At 43.7% G+C, this 22,144-nt stretch overlaps 1 protein-coding gene across 1 annotated transcript in view; it reads left to right on the top strand.

Annotated features, from left to right (window-relative positions):
* The window catches only part of DNAJC5 (DnaJ heat shock protein family (Hsp40) member C5), an 89,670-nt gene that overhangs the window by 50,907 nt on the left and 16,619 nt on the right, over positions 1-22,144 (top strand). The window contains exon 3 of the mRNA XM_042463001.1: positions 15,534-15,651. Coding sequence (XP_042318935.1) covers positions 15,545-15,651 — 107 coding nt within the window. The 5' untranslated portion in view covers positions 15,534-15,544. The remainder of the gene's footprint in view (positions 1-15,533; positions 15,652-22,144) is intronic.

Here is a 22,144-nt window from a genome sequence, read left to right on the forward strand (position 1 = left end):
TCTGAGGGCAGGGCTTTCCCCGCGCCCTTTCCCGGCCTCGAGCTGTCTCTGGGAGACAGCTGGTTTTTTTTGAAACTGCGGGAGGAGTGACAGGCGCACGCCTGCTCCTCCTGCCCTTCCCTTGGCCTCCAGCTGTCTCTCAGAGACAGCTGGGGATCAGTAAGGGCCCATGGGGGGCAGGAGGAAAGGATCCGCAGGCCCTGCTCCTGTCCCCGGGGCTGCCCCAGGCCAGATGTGTTCTCCAAAGGACACCTCCGGCCTGGCGAAGCCCCACGGGCGGGAGAAGGAGGAAGCCGGCGGCCCCTGCTCCCATCCTCGGGGCTGCCCCAGGCTGGAGGTGTCTGAAGCCGTGGGTCTGGGAGGGCGAGGAGGGAAGGAGAAGCTGGCACAGGCCGTTTCGCCTTCCCTCCTCACCTTCCCAAACCCATGGCAGCACAGCCGTGGGTCTGGGAGGGCAAGGAGGGAAGGAGAAGCCGAGGAGGAGGAGGCTGGGCACGTGTCCCAGCCCTCTTCTTTTCGGCCCTTTCCTCCACGCGAAAGGGCTCCATGGAGTCTTTTCGTGCGGAGGACAGGGAAGCCGAGGAGGAGGAGGCTGGGCACGGGTCCCAGCCCCCTTCCCTTCGGCCCTTTCCTCCGCGCGCGCGCGCCTCTGTCTCCTCCCAGGCACCATTTTCTGGCTTGCCGCTCTCTCAAAGAGAGAAAATGGCAGGGAGGAGGCGGAATGGGCACGTGTGCCCATTCCGCCTTCTCCGTCGCCCTGTGCCTGGCGAAATGGCATCGTGTGCTACCCGTGGCACGCGTGCCATAGATTCGCCATCACGGGTCTATGCAATATATTTTATTACTCTGTAGTCTTTACAATCAGATCTGACAAGCCATTACAAGGAATGAAACAATATTAGATGGCAAAGCAGTAATCAAAGTAAATAAAATGGAAAGACATTTGCTTTTCAGAGGTTATAGATTATTCTGCCCCTCACTCCTGGAACCTTCTTCCCCCACAAGCAAGAGCCATCACTTCTTTAACTAGCTTCAAAACGGAGTTGAAAACCATCCTGTTCAGAGAAGCCTTCCCAGGCATTGCATAATTGTCGCTTACTATCTGGTGTTCTTTTGTTGCCGGTTTATCGAACCATTTCCTGTATTGCTATGTATTGAATATGTATTATCCTACTTGAGAGTATGTATTTTCCCTGGATGAAGATTAACCATCCATTATGAAGCCAAGCCCTCCCTCCAGTCCATCTGCCTTGATCCAGGCCTCAGAGGTAGAGAGGAACTGCTGGACCTCTTACCCTTTCCCGCCACCACTCCCTTCTTCTGTGTCATGTCTTTTTAGATTGTAAGCCCAAGGGCAGGGAACCGTCTAACTAAAAGATTGCATGTACAGTGCTGTGTAAATTTACAGCGCTTCATAAATAAAAGTTAATAATAATAATAATAATAATAAAATTTAATGTGTATTGGTGATACACACACATATAATGGAGAACACTTATCTTACCATCTATTCACCAGAAACAGCCTTTTAAGTAGTTCCTACTAATGTTCATTACCTTTAAGAAGAGTGGATTGCTACACACTCACCAGCCATCTGTTATGTGTTCCAGCTGGAGAGGATTCCCTTGGAGTGGTTTCTCTCCAAAGGCTATGAAGAAAGGTAATCTCTTGGATTAAGTAGCATCACTCTTAACTGCCTGCAAACCAAACACTATGGGCATCTGGTTAGTCAGCACTATAGGGGGGTGGGGAAACCAAACATTTAAACTAATCTTGGTCCATCTTTCTTCATTACATGCCTGGTTTTTGGGTAGTTCACCCAACATTTCGGTGTATAATGTCAGATTTAATTTAGCAATCATGTCTGCTCTGACTTGTTATAGAGAGTCCCCATTTATCAGAGGAATAATGAAATCTTTCCTTCCACTTAAAAACTCTGCTTCATGGCAGCATAGAATCATAGAGTTGGAAGAGACCTTACGCCCAACCCCCTGCCATGCAGGAACTCACAATCAAAGCACCCCCGAGAGATGGCCATCCAGCCTCTACTTGAAAGCCTCCTTAATAATAATAATAATAATAATAATAATAATAATAATAATAATATTTATTTCTATACCGCCCGGTGGCAAAGCCAATCTGAGCGGTGAACAACATAAAAATTTACAGAATAAAATATACATAAATAGTTATACTCCCTCCCCCCCTTAAAACAGGAGATTCCACCACCCTCTAAGGAAGTGTGCTCCACTATCAAACAGTTCTCACTGTCAGAAAGTTCCTCCTAATGTTGAGGTGGAATCTCTTTTTCTATAGTTTGAATCCATTACTCTAGTCCTATTCCTTGGAGTAGCAGAAAACAATCTTGCTCCAACCTCAGTATTATACTCCTTCAAATATTTAAACAGGGCTATCATATCACCTTGTCTTCTCCAGGTTAAAGGTACCCAGCTCCCTAAGCCTCTCCCTCCTCACAGAGCATAGTTTCCAGACCCTTCACCATTTTGGTGGCCCTCCTCAGGACACGCTCCAGCTTTTCAACATCCTTTTTGAATTGTGGTTCCCAGAACTGCACATAATATTCCAGGTGAGGTCTGACCAAAGCAGAATATTACTTCCCTCATCCTAGACATTCTATTACTTCCCTCATTCTAGACATAATACTTCTATTGATGCAGCCTAAAATCGCATTGGCCTTTTTAGCTGCCACATCACAATGCTGACTCATGTTCAACTTGTGGTCTACTTGGACTCCTAGATCCCTTTCACACACAGTTTTTCAGACAGGTGTCCCCAATCCTATATCTATGCATTTCTTTTTTTCTGCCTAGGTGCAGTACCTTACATTTCTTTTTGTTGAAAAGTCACACATTACTATAAAATCATAGAGTTGAGAGAGGCCTATGGGCCATCAGGCCCAACCCCCTGCTCACTATAGGATCTCAAGCTAAAGCATCCCCAGCAGGTAGCTGTTTAGCCTGTTTTTGAAGACGCCCAGACAAGACCTCATCAACTCTCTAAGCAACTGATTCCAGTGCTGAACCGCTCTGTCAAGAAGTTTCTTCTAAAGTTAAATCGAAATCTACTGTGCATAGGTAACTGTAGTCTTAAAGCAAGGGTGGGCAAAGGTGTGAAGGCAAAAAGGACCAATTTCCTTCCAGAAACCACCCTATGGGCTGCACACCCACACCCATTTTCTCCTGTAGTCACTCTCAAAATGGTGACAGAAAGTTATATCATGTCACTTCCTGATACCATTTTTAGGATTGGAGAAGAAAACCCAGGTATTTGAGGGAAGATATGGGTTGGTTTCAGTGGGTGAGTTGAATTTTGTTTGTTTGTTTTTTTAGGGTTCTGACACATTTAGGGGACTTTCTGCATAGTTTGGAGGCAAAATCTGCTTGAAAATCATGCCAAACCTTTTTTAAAATTAGGAACTTGGGACAGACTAGTGGGGGCTTCAGAGATCACATAGGTGGGATCCAAGTGCCACATATGGGACACAGGCTGCACTTTGCCACCCTGTTCAAGTAAAGTTCAATTGACTTTAGTTAATCATAGAGCCAAAGAGTTGGAAGAGACCACAAAGGCCATCCAGTTCAACCCCCTGCCATGCAGGAAATCTCAATCAAAGCATACCCAACAGATGCCCATCCAGCCTCTGTTTGAAGACGTCTAAGGAAGGAGACTCCGCCACACTCTGAGGAAGTTTGTTCCACTGTCGAACAGTCCTTACTATCAGGAAGTTCCTCCTAATGTTGAGATGGAATCTTTTCCTGCAGTTTGAATCCATTGTTTCATGTTTTAGTCTCTGGAGCAGCAGAAAACAAGCTTACTCCCTCCTCAGTATGACATCCCTCCAAGTATTTAAACAGGTCTATCATATCACCTCTTAACCTTCTCTTCTCCTGGCTAAATATCCCCAGCTCCCTAAGTCGTTCCCTCTCATAGGGCATGGTTTCCAGAACCTTCACCATTTTAGTCGCCCTCCTAAAATCATAGAGTTGGAAGAGACCACAAGGGCCATCCAGTCCAACCTCCCCACCATGCAGGAAATCTAAATCAAAGCATTCCCAACAGATGGCCATCCAGCCTCTGTTTAAAGACCTCCAAGGAAGGAGTCTGTCTTCATGCAGAGTATTTACTGTTGAAGAATGGCAGATGATGATCTCCTGGCTTTGTCAGAGGCCTTGCACACTTGGTTGTGATAGAGAGAAAATCAGATTTAGTGATTCTCCCTGACCCCCCCCCCAGCTGAATTATAGAATCATAGAATCGTAGAGTTGGAAGACACCACAAGGGCCATCCAGTCCAACCCTCTTCTGCCATGCAGGAAATCCAAATCAAAGCTTACCTGACAGATGGCCATCCAGCCTCTGTTTAAAGACCTCCAAGGAAGGAGACTCTATCACCCTCCGAGGGAGTGCATTCCACTGTCGAACAGCCCTTACTGTCAGGAAGTTCCTCCTAATGTTCAGGTGGAATCTCTTTTCCTGGAGCTTGCATCCATTGTTCCAGGTCCTGTTCTCTGGAGCAGCAGAAAACAAGCTTGCTCCCTCCTCAATATGACATACCTACAAATATTTAAACAAGGCTACCATATCACCTCTTAACTTGCTCTTCTCCAGGCTAAACATCCCCAGCTCCCTAAGTTGTTCCTCATAAGACATGGTTTCCAGACCTTTCACCATTTTAGTCGCTCTCCTCTGGATACGCTCCAGTTTCTCAATGTCCTTTTTGAATTGTGGTGCCCAGAACTGGACACAGTACTCCAGGTGGGGCCTGACCAGAGCAGAATACAGTGGCACTATTACTTCTCTTGATCTAGACACTATACTTTTATTGATGCAACCTAAAATAGCATTGGCCTTTTTAGCTGCCGCATCGCACTGTTGACTCATGTTCAACTTGTGGTCTACTTGGACTCCCAGATCCCTTTCACACATATAAGTCTCTCATTCAGCCAGGTGTCCCCCATCCTATATCTGTGCATTTTGTTTTTCTGCCCTAAGTGCAATACCTTACATTTCTCTGTGTTGAATTTCATTTTGTTAGCTTTGGCCCAGCTTTCTAGTCTATTCAGGTCATTTTGAATGTGGATCCCGTCCTCTGGAGTATTAGCTATTCCTCCTAATTTGGTGTCATCTGCAAATTTGATAAGTATGCTCTCAATTTTATCATCCAGGTCATTGATAAAGATGTTGAATAACACTGGACCCAGGACAGAGCCCTGTGGGACCCCACTGGTCACTTCTCTCCAGGCTGAAAAAGCCATTGTTGAGCACCCTTTTGGTTCGGCTGGTCAACCAGTTACAAATCCATGTAACAGTTACTTTGTTTAGCCCACATTTTACAAGCTTGTTTGCAAGAATGTCATGGGAAACCTTGTCAAAGGCCTTACTGAAATCAAGATATACTATATCCACAGCATTCACTTCATCTACCAAGCTAGTAATTTTATCAAAGAAAGAGATTTGTCTGGCATGACTTGTTTCTCTGAAACCCATGTTGAGTTTTTGTGATTATGGCATTGCCTTCTAGATGTTCACATACTCTCTGTTTAATGATATTCATGCAAGACTGGTTGCTGTTTTGATGTGAATATCTTCAAAGTTTGAACAGTCTATTTGTAAGGGAACACCTTACATATTATCAATGAAAATAACAAATGGTCATGTTGTCATGTAATAATAATAGTAATAATAATAATGATGATGTATTTCTTATCCACTTCTCTCCATTGATTGAGTCAGGTAAAAACAAGAAATCAACAATGCACAACATCAATTAAAACATATTAATTAAAACGTGCAACAGTTTAAAAGGACAAATAAGAGACACATTCTAAAATAATCCACATTTAAAAATTATCATTTAAAAATCATCTGGAAAGCCTGTTGTCTATTTAAGCATTGCCCAAAGGAAGGATCTTTTGTAGGATGGACCAGAAATAGGAAAAGTCACATGTGGCCATGCTAGCTGGTGGATTCTGGAAGCTGTAGTGCAAAAGAAATAGTATTTCTCAAGATCTGCTGTAATCTCTCTACCATATTACTCAGCATGTTGTGCTGGCCTTATGGCTGGAGAGCCCAACTACTGGAATTCATTCTGCCATATTTGTGTTTTTTAGCCTTGAAAGAACAGGTGTCTAGCCTCCAAAAGAAGGCCCTCATCCCCTTCCCCACTACCATTCCCTTCTCCTTCTGTGTTGTGCCTTTTTAGATTGTAAGCCTAAGGGCAGGGAACCGTCCAATTAAAAAGATTGTATGTACAGCGCTGTGTAAATTTACAGAGCTTTATAAATAAAGGTTAATGATAATGATAATGATAATAATACCAACAACAACAAACTAAAAACAGGCAGCTTTTTAAAAATTTAAAGCCATTTTTGGAAGATTTTTTGCATTCTCTTTTCCCCTTCTTAGATTATAGATTTTCCTGTATACAAATCCTGCTGTCTCCCCTATTTGCAAATATCCCATTTGCTGCTACTACTAAATCACAGGGCAATGTCAAACAAACCTTATGACTCAAGTTACTTCCTCTTTTTTGGGAGGTTTTTCCCACACACAAAGGTTTTTCTCCTGAACTGTTGGGGTTCTCCATCTTCCTCCTTTCTCACCTTTCTTTAGAAAGATGGTGAGATAAAGATTTCCTCTTTACCTGAACTATTCACTAACTAGATTAGGATATGGACTTTATGTATATGTAGATTAAAGTCATTAGTTAACTTTGGTTTAAACTACAAGCTACTCCTGTTTGTTGTTTTTGAGTCAGACAAAGACATAGGCGGGATACAGACGGGCAAAAAGGGGTGTGTTCATGACGTCATGAAGGTATAGCCTTCAGACGGCCCTTACCTGAATGCCGCCATGAACACGCCCCCCCGCACGCCCCAAGCGGGAAGAAGCAGCATTAAAAAGGTGCTGCTTTTCCCCGCTTCTTTTCTATATAGTGCGCAGCTGCGCATCTCTGTCTGTAAGCTGCTGCACCGGTACGCCAGAATTGCTACGCCGCTAATTTAAGTTGCCCATTTAAAAGCTCCATGTCTGCTGCGTCGCATAATGAGTCGGGGTCCTGGAACATGCGCAGTTTGCAGTCAGGCTTTAATTGCAGCGTCAGCTGCCATGCAGATGTGGAAGCTGCAGCACAGCTGCAGCGCATTTTAAGACTCCTAACCCTAACCCTAACCCTAGAGCTGCATGTACGCATGCGCTGCTAGAATCGTGGAAAGTTTGGAATTTAAAGTGCACCCCTACACACATTCCTGCGCCATTTTCACCTAACAATAAAAAAACGCTAAAACTTTAAATATTTACATATGTACAAAGGAGGTGATGGGGGATGGCAGGAGGACAGCGGTGGCAGCAGCGACAGCTGTGGCTCTGCATTGCAGATTCAGCAAGAGCGCAGGGACCAAAGGAGAGGAGGCATCCATGATGCTGGTGACACTGGCAACGTGCAAGCAGACAAGGATGCCAACACTGATCCCAGCTGGCGGAGACCCACCTTTGTTCTTGGCCAAGGGTGGGGGGAAAAGTTAAAGGGCTTGGTGCTTTAAATGTGCACATATGCTTCTGCCGCTGGTGCTGAGCGCCGCAGCTGCGCAGCTGCACATCCGCCAGCCGGCAAAAGAAAAAAAAGCCCCGTTTTGGCCGCCCTGAGGAAGCTGCCTCTCTCTTTGCAGCGTCCTGCGAGGTGGCGGTATGGAAACTGCGGGTCAGAAACGGCCCCAGGTGAGGCTCTTCACTGCCCCAATGTGGAAGCCCCAACATCTGAGCCACACCCCCGGGGCGGGCGGTCTGGAGGCTCCGTATTCAGCAGAATACACCTCCAAGACATCTTCCCCTGCCCATCTGTATCCCGCCAAAGTTAGACAAAGACATGTTTTCTGCTACTCTGCTGATTTAAAGTTAGACCCCAACAGGCTTGGCTTTTATATTTTTGATATTTAAATATTGTTTCCTTAACAAAGACTGAAGCCTTAGGAAACTTGAATTGCCCTACCTTTTAAAAATAAGATGGCTAGTTGAGGAGGGGTTTGTGACACTGCTTTTGCTAAGTCCATAGACGCTATCTAGTTGTACCGTTGGCATTAGTATAATTGCTGTGCTTACCTTTTAAAAGTCATGACAGTCCTTCCTGCTGGGGTAAGAAATACTGTAGTTGTTATTTTTTCCAACCATTGAATTTTAATACTTCAGTCTGAAGGCAAAAGTGGTTTCCCCAGAATCAGAGCAACATGTTAAAGCAGCGTTGTCTGAGTGGCTTGATATTGTTGACTGCACAGTTCTATCTTCTTCTCTTCCCCACCTCAGAAAGGCACAGATTCTATTAAATGACTTATGCATAAGCAGTGAGCTCATATTGACGTTAGTGCCAGTGCTGTGAAAAACCAGCCCTTGTCCCAGACAAATACTGAATGTTGATAATGTTGTCACCAAGGTTTCAGGCCTTTAAATAAATGAATTGTAAGGGCCCAGAGTATGACCTGATCACATCATTCTGGTGCTCCAGAACCAGTTTTCTTCTGGGTCTAGTTCTGCATACATGTCTTAACCTTTCAGGTCCTAAACTGTCTGGCTCCAGGATATCTTAAGGACTGTCTTCGTCTGAGTCTGCCAATGTGTTTTTAAATGCTTAAACTCTTTTGATAAGAGTATTTGCATTCTCAAATTTGCTGCACTGGAAAAGAAGACAATGCCTTTTTCAGTGCCTAGATCAGGGGTAGGCAACCCTTTTGAGCCGGGGGCCGGGTTGCTGTCCCTCAAACAACTGGGGGGCTGAAGCCAAAAAATAAATAATTAAATAATTAAAAAAAAATTAAATAAACAAATAAGCAGGGACAAATGTAGGACAAAATTTTCAAATGGAGGGTACTTTTTAAATAAAAACTGGAGGTCATGCGAAAAAATTTGCTGTTTTTTTAAAAAATGTTAAGATAAATGCATGTTTCTGAGGCTTCTATAGACAATTGCCCCACCATGCCCCTTGCGCGAGACGCCAAAGGCCCCGGCGGCAATTGGCGGCAGGACCAGGCTGGGGCCGGCATCCGGCCCGCGGGCCGCAGGTTGCCTACCTCTGGCCTAGATTGTAGAGTGGTAAAATATGGTATTCTGGCATAGACCAGTCTGATCTCTTTCTGTCTCTTGTTGGCTCTTCCTGAAATTTCATTCTGGCTGCTTTACATTTTTCCTACGGTGTGTGTTACATTAATATTTTTAAATGCATTGTTCTTACATTTGTGTTCTGCATTTTTGACAGAAAGGCAGGAAAGAAGTATTTCAATAAATCAATTCTCTGGCTGAGACAGGAAGTGATTTGTAATTCTTTCGTTGCAACTAAAGGGAGCTCCAGCTCTTGCAGTCTTTTTAGTCAAGTGGTGTCTGGTTGTCATTGTGCTTTCCAGGATATCTTTCTGATGATTTTTGTCTTGGATGCAACTTTTAGAATTTAAATCTGAGCCTTTCTCATATATGAACATACATAAACCTTAATCATAGCTATACAGGAAAAAATTTACACTTTCTGAATTAGCTCCAAGGTGTCTAACTGCTATTGCGTCTGGCTACCTCCTGCTTTAATTGCTTATGAATAGTAAAGGGATTGCTGTTTTTATGTGGAAGAAGATTATACCATCTCAATCATGCAATCCTGAGATTGTTGGTTCAGCTTCATTTTCTTATTCAATTGTCAATGTTTTATTTCTCTGCCTTTTTTTAACATTGAAAAACAAGCCTGTTCATAGGAGTTATGGAGCGAGATAAATCTCAGATTGTAGACTTGTGCAAATTCTGCAGAAGCAAATTCGGTTGTTTTGTACATAATCAGTTTTCCAAAGAAAAGCAGATATGATTGCCTTTAAAATTACTAGAATCATATAAACATATACAGTGGTACCTCGGGATACGAAATACCCAGGTTACGAAATTTTCGGGATACGAAAAAATCCCATAGGAAAACATTGTTCCGGGTTACGAATGTTTTTTCGGGTTACGAAAAAACTTTTGGTGCTTTTTTCGGCTTTTTCGCACGGAATCGCGGCTTTTCCCCATTAGCGCCTATGGCAATTCGGCTTACGAAGGCTTTTCGGGTTACGAACGGTGCCACGGAACGAATTAATTTCGTAACCCGAGGCACCACTGTACCATTATATCTTTGGCAAACAGTTAAAAAATGCTTATAAAAACTTTGTTTATCCCATCAGTCCCAGTTAAAGATCAGTACAGCTAGAAAAGGCTACGAGATGTTGGGTTTTGCATATTTAAATGATTTCTCCAAATACAGTCAGGTGAGGTAGGTTTGCCTAAAAAAATGGTAGTCATGTTGGTACTACCAAAAGGTGTGGCATAAACTGTATTTATAGCATGTTTTGAATTTTTAAACAGTGCTTCCAATGGTTCTGAGTCATTAACAGTGATAAAGCTCATAATCAGAAGATAAAGCATCAAACATATCTTTTTCATCATTATATCAGCCAAAAGTTGAGAGATTTTATGTATGTTAAGCTGTTTTCCCTGTACTTGGGACCTGTAACAAGGAACCAGATAGAAATTTCATGCATGGCAGAGGGTAGGACTGGATGACCCTTGTGATCTCTTCCAACTGATTCTACAGTACACAGCTACAGGTTGAATCTCCCTTATCCATAATGCTTGGGACCAGAAGTGTTTTGGATTTTGGATTGATTTGCCTTTTGAATACCTTTATTTGCTTTCACATACATAATGAGATATCTTGGAAATGATAAGTCTAAACATAAATTAATTTATGTTTCATATATACCTTATACACATAGCCTGAAGACAAATTTATACAATATTTTTAAATAATGTTGTGCATTAAAAAAAAGTTGGTGTACATGTGAGCCATCAGAAAGTGAAAGTGTTTACTGTCTTTCAGGAGTGCTTTAGTTATATTCCTGCATGGCAGGAGGGCAGATTAGATGACCCTTTTAGTACCTTCCAACTCTGTGAGTCTACTGTGGATGGATAGGGTCATATGGGAAGAAGCAGCCCTTTAAATTATGATAATATAGCCAATGAACTGATCTCTCTCTTTCTCTTCCCTTTCATAGGGAATAACTGTAGCTCCATTGTTCTGTTATATAACTGGGGAGCAATTTGTCAGTTATTCTATATGCTTTGGTTGGAGCCTAGGTAAGACTTTTGAAGGTATATAAAATATTTGAATGCAGGTACAGTTTAAAATGCATTTGAGACCTAAACCCCAACCTGGATTCTTTGAGATGTCTTTACCATGTCACTGTTTCGTCCTTCTATGTACTCACCCAGTCCTTGAGATCACCCTTTCTTCAAACAAGAATCTGTATACTGTACTGTAAAATGCTCTTCATAGGATTTACATTCTTTTGCTGTTCCCTCACATTTCTGTACAGCATGTATCTTGTCTTGACTGCTTAGAGCTAAACTGCTTTGGATTAAGCATTGTTACTAGCTTTTTAAAAAGAGCATAAAAAAGGCTTGTGTTTCTTATTTGATTACTTTTGTGTAGAAACAATGCAAGATTTTGACATTTAACATCTTCATGGATGTTTCTTTTCCAGCTTGTATTCTTTAGTGTTTAACATCTTCTAGAGACCTGAATTTGGCAAAGGCTGTACTAAACCATTGTTTAATATTACAGGAATAATCCATAGGATACATTTAGTCCATTTGTCCTTTTCTTCCAGCCTGGGTGCAAAAAGATAAGGTGCTTTTGTTGTAGATTATTTGTATTTTTCTGTACTACCCAGACCACCACAAACTGTGCTTGAACTTAATTAAGATCAATTGAAACAAGCTAACTTCAAATGAACATTTTATTCTGGAGGCTTGCTTCAGCAAGGATGAATCCTTTGGAGGTATGCTGTTTAAATGATTCATGCATACTAAGAGTCATTTATGTTTCATATATTGCGCCAAAGCTGCGCTCCAGTCCTTAGACTGGATCGTGGCTTTGGTGCGGTTTCTGGACTCTTAGTACACATGCATCATTTAAACTGCATACCTCCAAAGTGACCTGAAGCAGCTTTATTTTGGCCTGTCTGTATGGGGTCTATGATTCAACTTGCCATACTTGAGAACAACTGTTGTTTAGGGTGCAGATAACACACTAAACTGCACTTAATCTAAAACAGAAGCAGTGAACTCTGATCTCCATAGCTGCACTGTCAGGGATTGTCCTCTTTTATTTTTTAATTCATTCATCAAATGAGTTTTAGTCACCCATGTTTTGATTGCACTTACCAATGGAAAACCTGTGAACATTCTGCTGCTGAGAGATTGACATAATTACCAACTCAAATAATCTGTTGCCAGAAGAGAAAACTAATCACAGATTGCAAAAAATATGCTGTCAATGACCTTTGAACTGAAGAAGTTTGGGGAAATGGGTTATCTCCAGGCTCAGAGAGTCTCTTCTGATTTGTTATGGTGTTGTTGTTGTTAACTGCCCTCAAGTCAACCTTGATTCATGGTGACCCTGTGAATGAGACATCTCCAAGACCTTCTGTCTTCAACTGCCCTGCTCAAGTCCTGCAGGCTGAGGCCCATGGCCTCTCTGATGGAATCCAACCATCTGGCCTTCCTCTCTTTCTAGTACCTTCTACCTTTCATGGCATTATCTTTTCCAATGATTCATGCGTTTTCATGATGTAGTCAAGGTATGATAGTCTCAATTTAGTCATCTTGGCTTCCTGAGAGGGTCCGGGCGTGATCTGTTCTACAACCTGTTTGCTTTTCTTCTTGGTCATCCACTGTATCTTCAGCACTTTTCTCCAGCAACAAATCTCAAGTGAGTTGATTTTCTTTCTATTGGCGTTTTTCATTGTCCAGTTCTCACATTCATACATAGTGACCAGGAATACGATGGCTTGGGCGACCCTCACTTTAGTGTTGAGAGTTATATCTTTACACTTTAGAATCTTGTCCCATTCTTTCTTAGCTGCCTTTCCCAATCCTAGTCTTCATTTTATTTCTTGACTGCAGTCACCGTTCCAATCAATATTTGATCCAATATGGGAACTCTTTGACTTGGTCAGTGCTTTCATTATGTAGGGAGAATTCTTGTAGATCTTCTGCGGACATTATTTTTGTTTTCTTAATGTTCATTATTAAGCCTACTTTGTTATTTTCCTCATTTGCTATATAATGTTTTTAGTGTTTGATCATAGTATCTAGCTAGTATCTGGCAACATGGAGATCCGACCCACCAATATTAGATTATTATTTTTAATTCTTGGAGGGCAGGAAGTTGAACAATTAAGATAAGGAAAGTCAGTTTATCTATAAAGTGCTCCAGTGATTTTATAAACACTTATGTCTGGCTTTCAAGTGTTTTTGTGCCATGGAGTACTTTTGTGATAGCTAAAATAACTGTGCTAGGAAAATTTTTGAACCTGAGGTAGTTAAAGAATATGCCTAGGAGTTCTCTCATTGCATAGATCCCTGAAATGATTCATAGGCACCTGGGACAGTGAGAAATGTCATACAGTATTGCTTTTGCAAATTCTGAATTTGCTTTTCAGGCTACATTAACATATTAGACAGACTTTGTGTCTGCTGTAAATTTCTGGAGCCTTGAGCTAGGTGATAAATCTTTTCCTACTGACATTGTGACTAATATTTGAACTTTTTGCTGCTCTTTAACTAGGTAGATGCAGTATGCTTAAAAATCTGACATATATTTTAATTGTCATAATACAAGCTTCCGAAAGTGGTGCTTAAAATATATTATAGTTATTGACTTACCAGATGGCAGTGAGATTTCTTACATTGCTTTTGTTGCAACAGGAGCTTGATTGACACTAAAATTAAGATATTTTTTTTGTTCTGTATATTTAGGTAGCTGCCCTGTAGTTTCTTCTTGAATTACCATATATACCTGTGTATAAGTCAACTTCATGTATAAGTCGAGGGCAGTTTTTGGGGCCAAAATCATGGATTTTGATATGATCTTTGGATAAGTTGAGGCTCAAACACTGGGCATGTTATAAAAGATCTAATGGGGAAAACAGCACCACTTCCCTCCCTACATCTCCCTCTCTGGACGTCTCCCAAGGGTCACAGTCTCAGTATGGAAAATGGGTAAACAAACCTCAGCACACATACACTCTCTCCCCCTCCCCTTTACCACCAGCATTTCCAAGACTCATGGCTTGGCAAAATGGAGTAGAAGTCTCTCTCTCTCTCTCTTCTCTTCTCCCCCAGGATTTCCAAGGCCCATAGCTTGCAAAATGGGGTAGAAACCTCTCTTTGTCTCTCTTTCTTCCAGTTCACCACCAGGATTTCCAAAAGCTCATGGCTTGCATGAGAAACCTCTCTGTCTCTCTCTCCCCTTTACCACCAGCATTTCCCAGGCTTATGGCTTTCAGAACCATGCCCAGGAGTACTCTCATTGTACAAGCCTGGGCATACTCTCTCTCTCTCTCTCTCTCTCTCTCTCCCTCCCTCCCTTGCTCAGTAGCTGTTTGTTTGCTGATGAGAGTCTAACATCCTGCTCTCTCTCTCTCTCTCTCTCTCTCTCTCTCCCTTGTCTCAGCAGCTGTTTGTTTGCTGATGAGAGTCTAACATCCTGCTGCTCTCATAGGCCTGTTACAGACTGCCAAAATAAAGCTGCTTCGGGTCTCTTTGGAGGGATGCTGTTTAAATGATGCATGCATCCTAAGAATCTGGAAGCTGCACCAAAGCTGCACTCCAGTGCTTAGGAATGGAGTGTGGCTTTGGCGCAACCTCCGGACTCATGCATCATTTAAATTGCATACCTCTAAAGAGACCCGAAGCAGCTTTATTTTGGCAGTCTGTAACAGGCCATAGTCATTTCTCAAATAATGCAAAGAGTAATCAGGAAAGTTGCTTTGTTGGGACAATGGATGTGGAATCTACATTTATTTGTATCTAGAACTAAGCTAGAGTACTGTTTGAATTCTTGGTGTATGTTCTTCCAATTTAACAGTTATATGATTCTGTGATCCCCCCCCCCATACTGCTTGCATGCGGTAGCTTTTTATTGCAACCAGTTGGTGTTAGTTTTTTGTTACTTTTAAATGGATATTAGTGGCTGCAGAAACAGTTGGTGTGGGATTTAAACTAACCAAGAACTTTTTTAAAGTATGTTTATCTTTTTGAAGATGGTGCTTTTTAAAAGTACTACACAAAATGTGAATGTGTGTGTGGGGTGTGTATGTGAAGTTTAATATTAAAATAATACTATATTTCTATGCTCTTCCTTTGAGAAGCACCATTCATGGAGAATTCGCACTTGATCCTCTCAACAAGATCTTCTACATAAGCTCTCAAAAGTTATCAGTCTGCCCAAAATGTTAAGTAGCCAACTGGGGATTCTCCAAGGAAAGTCAGAAGAAAATCAGGTTGGAAAATGATGGTGTTATCAGGTGGACTTAACAACTCAAGGGGGATGTGAACCCTGATATCTCTATTCCAAATTCAACACTCTGTCCTCTTCACTATGTTTTTACCTGGGTTGCAAACTGAATATATATTCTATATTAAAATTACTTTTCTTCCTCCCAGGTTAGTTCAAGATGGGCGACCAGAGGCAACGTTCATTGTCTACATCTGGGGAATCGTTGTATCATGTTCTAGGACTGGACAAGAATGCCACCTCAGATGATATTAAAAAATCGTACAGGTAAGTTCAAAGCTCACTCTGAATACAGAGTGCCTTCTTAGAAAGGATGGCTTGAGCCAGCCAGCTCCCCTTGTCAATATTCCATATGTTTCTGTTACCTTCCTGATATGCCTGGCCTTTTTGCTGATTGTTAGGTGTAAACATGATTAGAACTTTCTGTTCACCTGTTGATATACAAATTATGTTCTTTCCTCAGACAATTGAAAGAAATCCTTGAGAAATTATAATGGAAGGGGCTTGAGTAAGGTAGAGCAGTTATATGGGCAAGTATACTCAAGTATACTCAGATGTGTCCTAGACTAGAGTCACATTTTCTGTTTTCAGTCTTAATTAGAAAGCAAACTGTTAAAAAATATGCTGAACTCTAAATGATAAGCATTATTTTTAAGTTATGGCTTTAGCTTTAATTTATTGCTGAGGAGTGATTATGAGAAACATATTCCTAGTTAATATATAATATATGAAATACTCCTAGTCAGTAATATCTGCAAGTTTCAGATTTTTTTAAAGTATAAATATAGAGGAGTATCAAGGAGCAGTTGGTCTGTCCATCAGAACCTCCTTATCTCTGGAAGATTTCTCATATGTTTTGACAGGTTTAGAAATCTTCCTCCTCCTCCTTTTCCTCTTCGTTTTGGTTTGGTACCTCTCACAGTCATGGAGTAGTTTGAATGTTTTCTATGCTACATCTTATTATCCTTAAACTTTCTTTGATTTTTGAAGGTGTAAACTGCATTTTTCTAAAGACATTGCAAGGAGTTTTTAAAGTTCATATTTACAGTAAATTAAAAGAAAAATACTATTAAATCCAGTGAGCAAGCATATTTCTTTATGGAAAAGTTTTAATTGCTTATCATCATAGTGGTTTTGTTCAAAATAACAGTGTGATGTTTCTTCTAAAAGGAGTGGAAATAGTAAATTATCTACCAAATATTTTCCTCCTTCTATGTAATACTCCATTTGCTGTAAGATGGCTATTTTGAGATGAATTTTAGACAAATGGTACTAGATTTCTTTAGACATTTCCACAATTGGTTCTTGCCAATCATTCTTCCCAGTAATGAAATCTCTTCTGTTGTATGGAAGGTAATAGGTTAGAATCATGATCAAAAGATTTTTGTTAGTCCTCCTTAAAATATTCTTTTATGACATTTAAAAGGTCACAGCCATTTTACTGAGTAGTGAAGGAAAGTCCTGTGACTCAGTGTGTGGTCTTGTCTTGGCAACAGATCTTCTCTTTAGAGATAGATTCAGTCTTTTCTTCTACCCTGAACATTTAAAAAAAACATTTTCAACTTGTTTTTAACCATCCTGTGCTAGGGGAACTGGATTTTCAGTATCCTATAATGAAACACACTGGTGCAGTGGCAGAGAGTTACAGAGAGTCACAGTAAATGCTGCAATGAATTTAACTTCACACTAGAGGTCAGTGGTAACCTGTGTGTTAAAATGAATGAGTGAGAAAGAAGGCTTCCCAATCATTTCTAATCTCAGGTTTAAAAAAGACAAGGTCCAGGTAATAGCTTTCTTGTACAGGCCAGTCTTGGTTTACGTTATCCTCATATGCAACATTTCTTCAAAAATAAATAAAGTCTCATCCAGATGCAGTTGTGTGAGGCAGGAGAGGCAAAAGAGTGAGGAGGGTGAAGTGAGTTGGGGGTTTGCTATAAGAAAAGTTGATTGGGCTGGGTTTCTTATTACCTGCTTAGTTTGCAGGAGTAGGGAGGGGGAGAAAGCAACTGCAGTCTTGGCATTGCCAGAAAAAAAAAGGTTTTCTTTTGCCTCCTTAGAACAGGATGTGTGAGGAGAAGGAAGAAACTCAGGCTGCATCCGCACTGCATAAATAATCCAGATTGATACCACTTTAACTGCTGTGGCACCATGCTCTGAAATTCTGGGATTTGTAGTTTTGTGAAATATTTAGCCTTCTCTGCCAGAGTGCTCTGGTGTCACAACAAACTACAGTTCCCAGTATTCCATAGCATTGAGCCAGGATATTTAAATCAGTGTCAAACTGGATTATTTCTGCAGTGAAATGTTGGGATGTTAATATGACTGGAGGGGGAAGAGTTACATCTGCCTGCTTAGATGGGGGAGTCCTAATGGTGAAAAGGCAAGTGGGTTGACAGGAATAATGCCAAAAGAGGTAACTCTGCTAGGCACACTGCAGTAAAAATGACACTGAACCTTATGACATCTTAAAACTTAAAAACTGAGGACTGAATGGAAAGAGAGAAATCAGTGGGAGTTTTGTGGATTTTGTTTTTACTGCAACTGGTTACTGTACAGATGTTATGCTGCCTCTCCTCCTATTGTGCCTTCTACACTTTGTGTTGAAGACACAACAGGAGATGTGCGGCCTCTCCTCTCCTGATATGCTTTCTCTACCTGGGAAGCCACCTGGGGAAGGCAGAGCAGAACACAGTTCTTACCAGTTGCTCTGAAGAGGAAGTTATCTGATGGCAAAGCAGCTCAGCCCAACCAAACCCCCTTGTAGAATCATCAGTTACTATCTCTTCTGCTCCCTTTGGAGAGCAATTGTACATTAGTGTAACCTGGAAAAGTTGAGCTATGATGTTTGATCTGTTAAACCTCTTTAAAATTAGTGGTGGATTGGGTAAAATTGCTATCTTTGTGGTTACTTCAACTCCGTATCAGTGTATCCTCCTAGTCTCCAGTGATTTCCTATGGACCTGGCTTCCCCCATTTATGTCAGTCTCTGTTTACATCGGAAGTACCTGTACTCCTGTAGTTTCTCAGAATTGAAATAAATGAATCAGAACTGGAAAAAAATTAAAAGATCAGTGAAGATGAGATCTGTGACCAATTAGAATTCAAGGGTCCATCCCCGTATTATGTTTTATTTTCAGATTGTTCCACTGAAGATGTTTGAGGGAGAAATGCACACAGATCATAAGTTGTGTGGGAGTGAAAGAACATGCAGATTTTAAGGGGACATCAGGTTGGATTCTTGTCCACTGTACCCAGATTTTTCATGAAAAAGCTTGTTGTTGTTGTCCTTTACAAATCATCCTATTGTGAACAAAAACATTAAGTGGACATTTGGTTGCTGATAATAGGGATAGGCAGCCTTTTTTGACACTTGTTTTCTCTGACATCACTTCCAGTTATTGCCTTCATATTTTATAATGTTCTTTGGCATATTCTGTGGCTCATTGTCAAAAAGAAACAGCTGTTCATTATCACCAAGAAATTCTTATGATGGTCATTGGAGTATCTTGCTTTAAGAGCTAAGAGAAATTCTTTGATTCTTTAATTACTATTAGCCAAGATGGTCAAAATGAAACTTTCATGGTTAAAGGCTATATGTTCCCAGAAACACGGGGCTTGCAAATGTGAAAACAGAGTATTTGACTAAGTGGACTCTTGGTTACGTCCAGCAGAGGTGCTCTGTTTTTCTTAAGATAATGTGTTGATAGGCTGTTGTATTCTATAGATCCTAGAATAATAGATCCTGCTAGTTCTCAGTATTTGGGCTTACTGTTTCAGGTGCAAATTCAGTGAGTTTAGCAAGGAAGGAGTAGGAACTCTTTTGAATCTTTCCATTTTTGGCAAGGCAACTACATTGGATGTATAAAGTTGGCTGTATCTTCCTTAGAAAACATGGTGGGGTTTTTTAGCCCTTGGAATTTTGAAATAAACTCAAGTGGCATTTTATTTCCCAGCAGAGAAGGGGCGAGCATCCTGACTTCGGGGTGGCTCCGCCCACGAGGCTCCTGATAGGCAGGTAGACAACAAAAGAGACAATCGGGGCCCAGCCCCGCCTCCGTGAGCGGGGCCATCCCAGAGAGCTCCAGTCTTCTTCCTGCCTCGCTCCTGGTAGGACGGATCTCTGCTTTGCTTCATACCATTGGAATTTCTAGCTCCCCTGGACTTGCCTGGCTCTCCCCTTCTCTCTCTTTCTCCTTTCCCTTTTTCAAAAAAAAAACAACAACAAAAAACCCCTTCTTTATTTCCCTCCCCTCCCTGTCCCAATGGCTGGTCCAGCCATGACCAGCGACGATGAGCGGGCTTTAAGGGAGCTAGCTTCCGCTCAGCCCAGGCCAGCCCCAGCTTTGCCGGCTGCTCGCCTCGCGGCTTCCCCCTCAGCAGCGGTGGCGGAAGCGCGCCCGCAGCGGCCGGAGGAGCCCTCCCTCCCTTCCGCTGACGGAGCCAGGGCCTCCCAAACGACCCGGCCAGGGTCCAACGATGGGGAGCCCTCGCCAGACTCACCCCAGGACAGCGAGGAGGACGTAAGTGACCCCCCACCACCGCAGTTGCAGCGGTGGTTGAGGTCCCTCCTCGCCAGGGAGACACCGCACCTCCGCGGGGGCCCCCGGGGAGACAGTGACCCTGCATGCACACCACCAGCTTGGGGGGGCTTGCCTTTCACGGGGGGGTCCCCGTTCATAATGTGGCCTGGGGCCCCTTTCCCTGGAGGGTGGGGGATGCAGGGAGCCGGGGATGGCCGGCAGATGGGCCCAGCCTTCATGCTGGTCGCCTATGGAGGCAGCCATCTTGCCCCCTCATTGACCCGCCCACTTCCTGTCGACCCGGAAGTCGGCCATCTTGGCCATGCGGCCGCCCATGGGCACCGCCATCTTAGCCGCGCCGGTCCCGATGGTCGCCGCCATCTTGGCCGCGCAGTGGGCCAGGGGCGCCACCAGCTGGGGGACGCCCTTCCCCCTAGTCAAGCCGCAGTTGCCGCGGCTGAGGGAAGCCTCTCCGGTGGGGGCGGGGGGGATCCCTCCACCATCTCCCAGGGGACTAACAAGGTTAACCGCCCCGCTAGGGAGCGCTGCCAGCGCAGTGACCGAGAGGGTCGCGACAGAGGCACCGCAGCGCCATCTGGCGGCGACAGGCCATCACTGCCCTCAACCAGCCAACTAGGAATCCAGGGGTTACCCCATAGTTCAGGAGAGGAGGAGGATGAAGGCTCCTTCTCTGACTCCGAACACTCATATCGGCCGCCGCCCAAGCGGCCCAGATTTGACAGGGGCTCCTCTCGAAAGCGCCCCCGCTCGTCCCACTCTTCAGACGACGAGGTCTCTGAGCATTCCCGGGACTCCTCGGCCTCTGAGGCAGATGAGAGTGAGTTGTCACAGGATGAGGGGGAGGACAAGGGCGAACCCCAGGTTTCTTCTCGCCTTTTCAAGCCGGAGGATTATGTTCCTCTCATTAAAAAAACTATCAAGACCTTGGGCATTTCCCTGCCTCCAGGGCAGCCCACCCCCCCGGACTCTGACCTCCCCACGGTGAGCGAAGAGCTGTTTCCAGTCTCCTCCTCGCCTGTCCAACAAGTCCCTTGCCCCCTCAACATCATGCAGATTGTCCGAGATGAATGGGCCAGGCCTGCCGCTGCCAGGTCTAACCATAGCGTGATTCGCAAACACTATATTCTCCAGCCACCAGTTATGGACAAGCTCAAGGTCCCATTGGTGGACGCTCCTGTGTCGGCGCTCGTTTCATCCGCCGTGTTCAGTAGAGATGGTGAGGATGCCCTCCGTAACCCGGAGGACAGAAGGGCTGAAGGGGCGCTCAAGAAGGCCCACAAAGCCATGTCCATAGCCATTAGGGCAGCCACCACTGTCTCTATGGTGATGCGAGCCAGCCTTCAGTGGTCCCGCCAACTCCTAGATCTCCTGCCCAATCCTGACTCCAGGGTCAGGCAGACCGTCAATAAGCTGGCCAAGGCCGCAGCACTCGCGGCTGATGGCACCCTGGACACTATTCAGCAGTGCGCCCGAGCCCAGGCTGCAGCCGTAGCGGTTCGCAGGCAGTTCTGGCTTAAAAACTGGAGTGTGGACTCCAAATCCAAGCAGAACCTAGCCTTCACTCCCTTCTTGGGATCCAAACTCTTCGGAGAATCGCTAGATCCAGTGCTGGTTGAGGGCAAAGATAAGAAAAGGTCTCTGCCCTCAGTCAAGAAAAAGGAGGACAAAAAACAGTATAGATACCGCTCTTCCTTTCGTTCTTCTCAGTCCTTCTACCCCTCCAACCCTCAATCCTTTCGAGCCAGGGAGTCCCGGCCCGGCAAGGCCAGTTGGGGAGACTCCAAGTTCTCCAAGCAGGGCAAATCCTCCTTTCCAGCCAAGGATGGTGGAGGTCCCAAACAGCCCCGCAAAAACGCCCCGCAATGACGGGGTCCCCCCAGTAGGGGGCAGACTTCGGGAGTTCGGCCACATCTGGGAGACTTCCACTTCAGACAGGTGGGTCATCGACACTATCCGACACGGCTACAGGATACAGTTTCATCACAAGCCCGGCGACAGATTCTTGCCTTCTCCCAGATCGGCCGACCCCCTCAAACACTGCCTCCTGCTGGAAGCCATCGACCGCCTCCTGGCCGTCCACGCCATCGAGCCGGTGCCCACACAAGAGAGGGGCCAGGGGTGCTACTCAACTATCTTCCTGGTGCCAAAGAAAAATGGTTCATGGAGGGCCATCCTGAACCTCAGGAGTGTCAACCGGTTTATCCTCAAGAAGAAGTTCA

The sequence above is a fragment of the Sceloporus undulatus genome, chromosome 4 (genome assembly GCF_019175285.1).
Source record: "Sceloporus undulatus isolate JIND9_A2432 ecotype Alabama chromosome 4, SceUnd_v1.1, whole genome shotgun sequence".
In the NCBI taxonomy this organism is placed as follows: Eukaryota; Metazoa; Chordata; class Lepidosauria; order Squamata; family Phrynosomatidae; genus Sceloporus; species Sceloporus undulatus.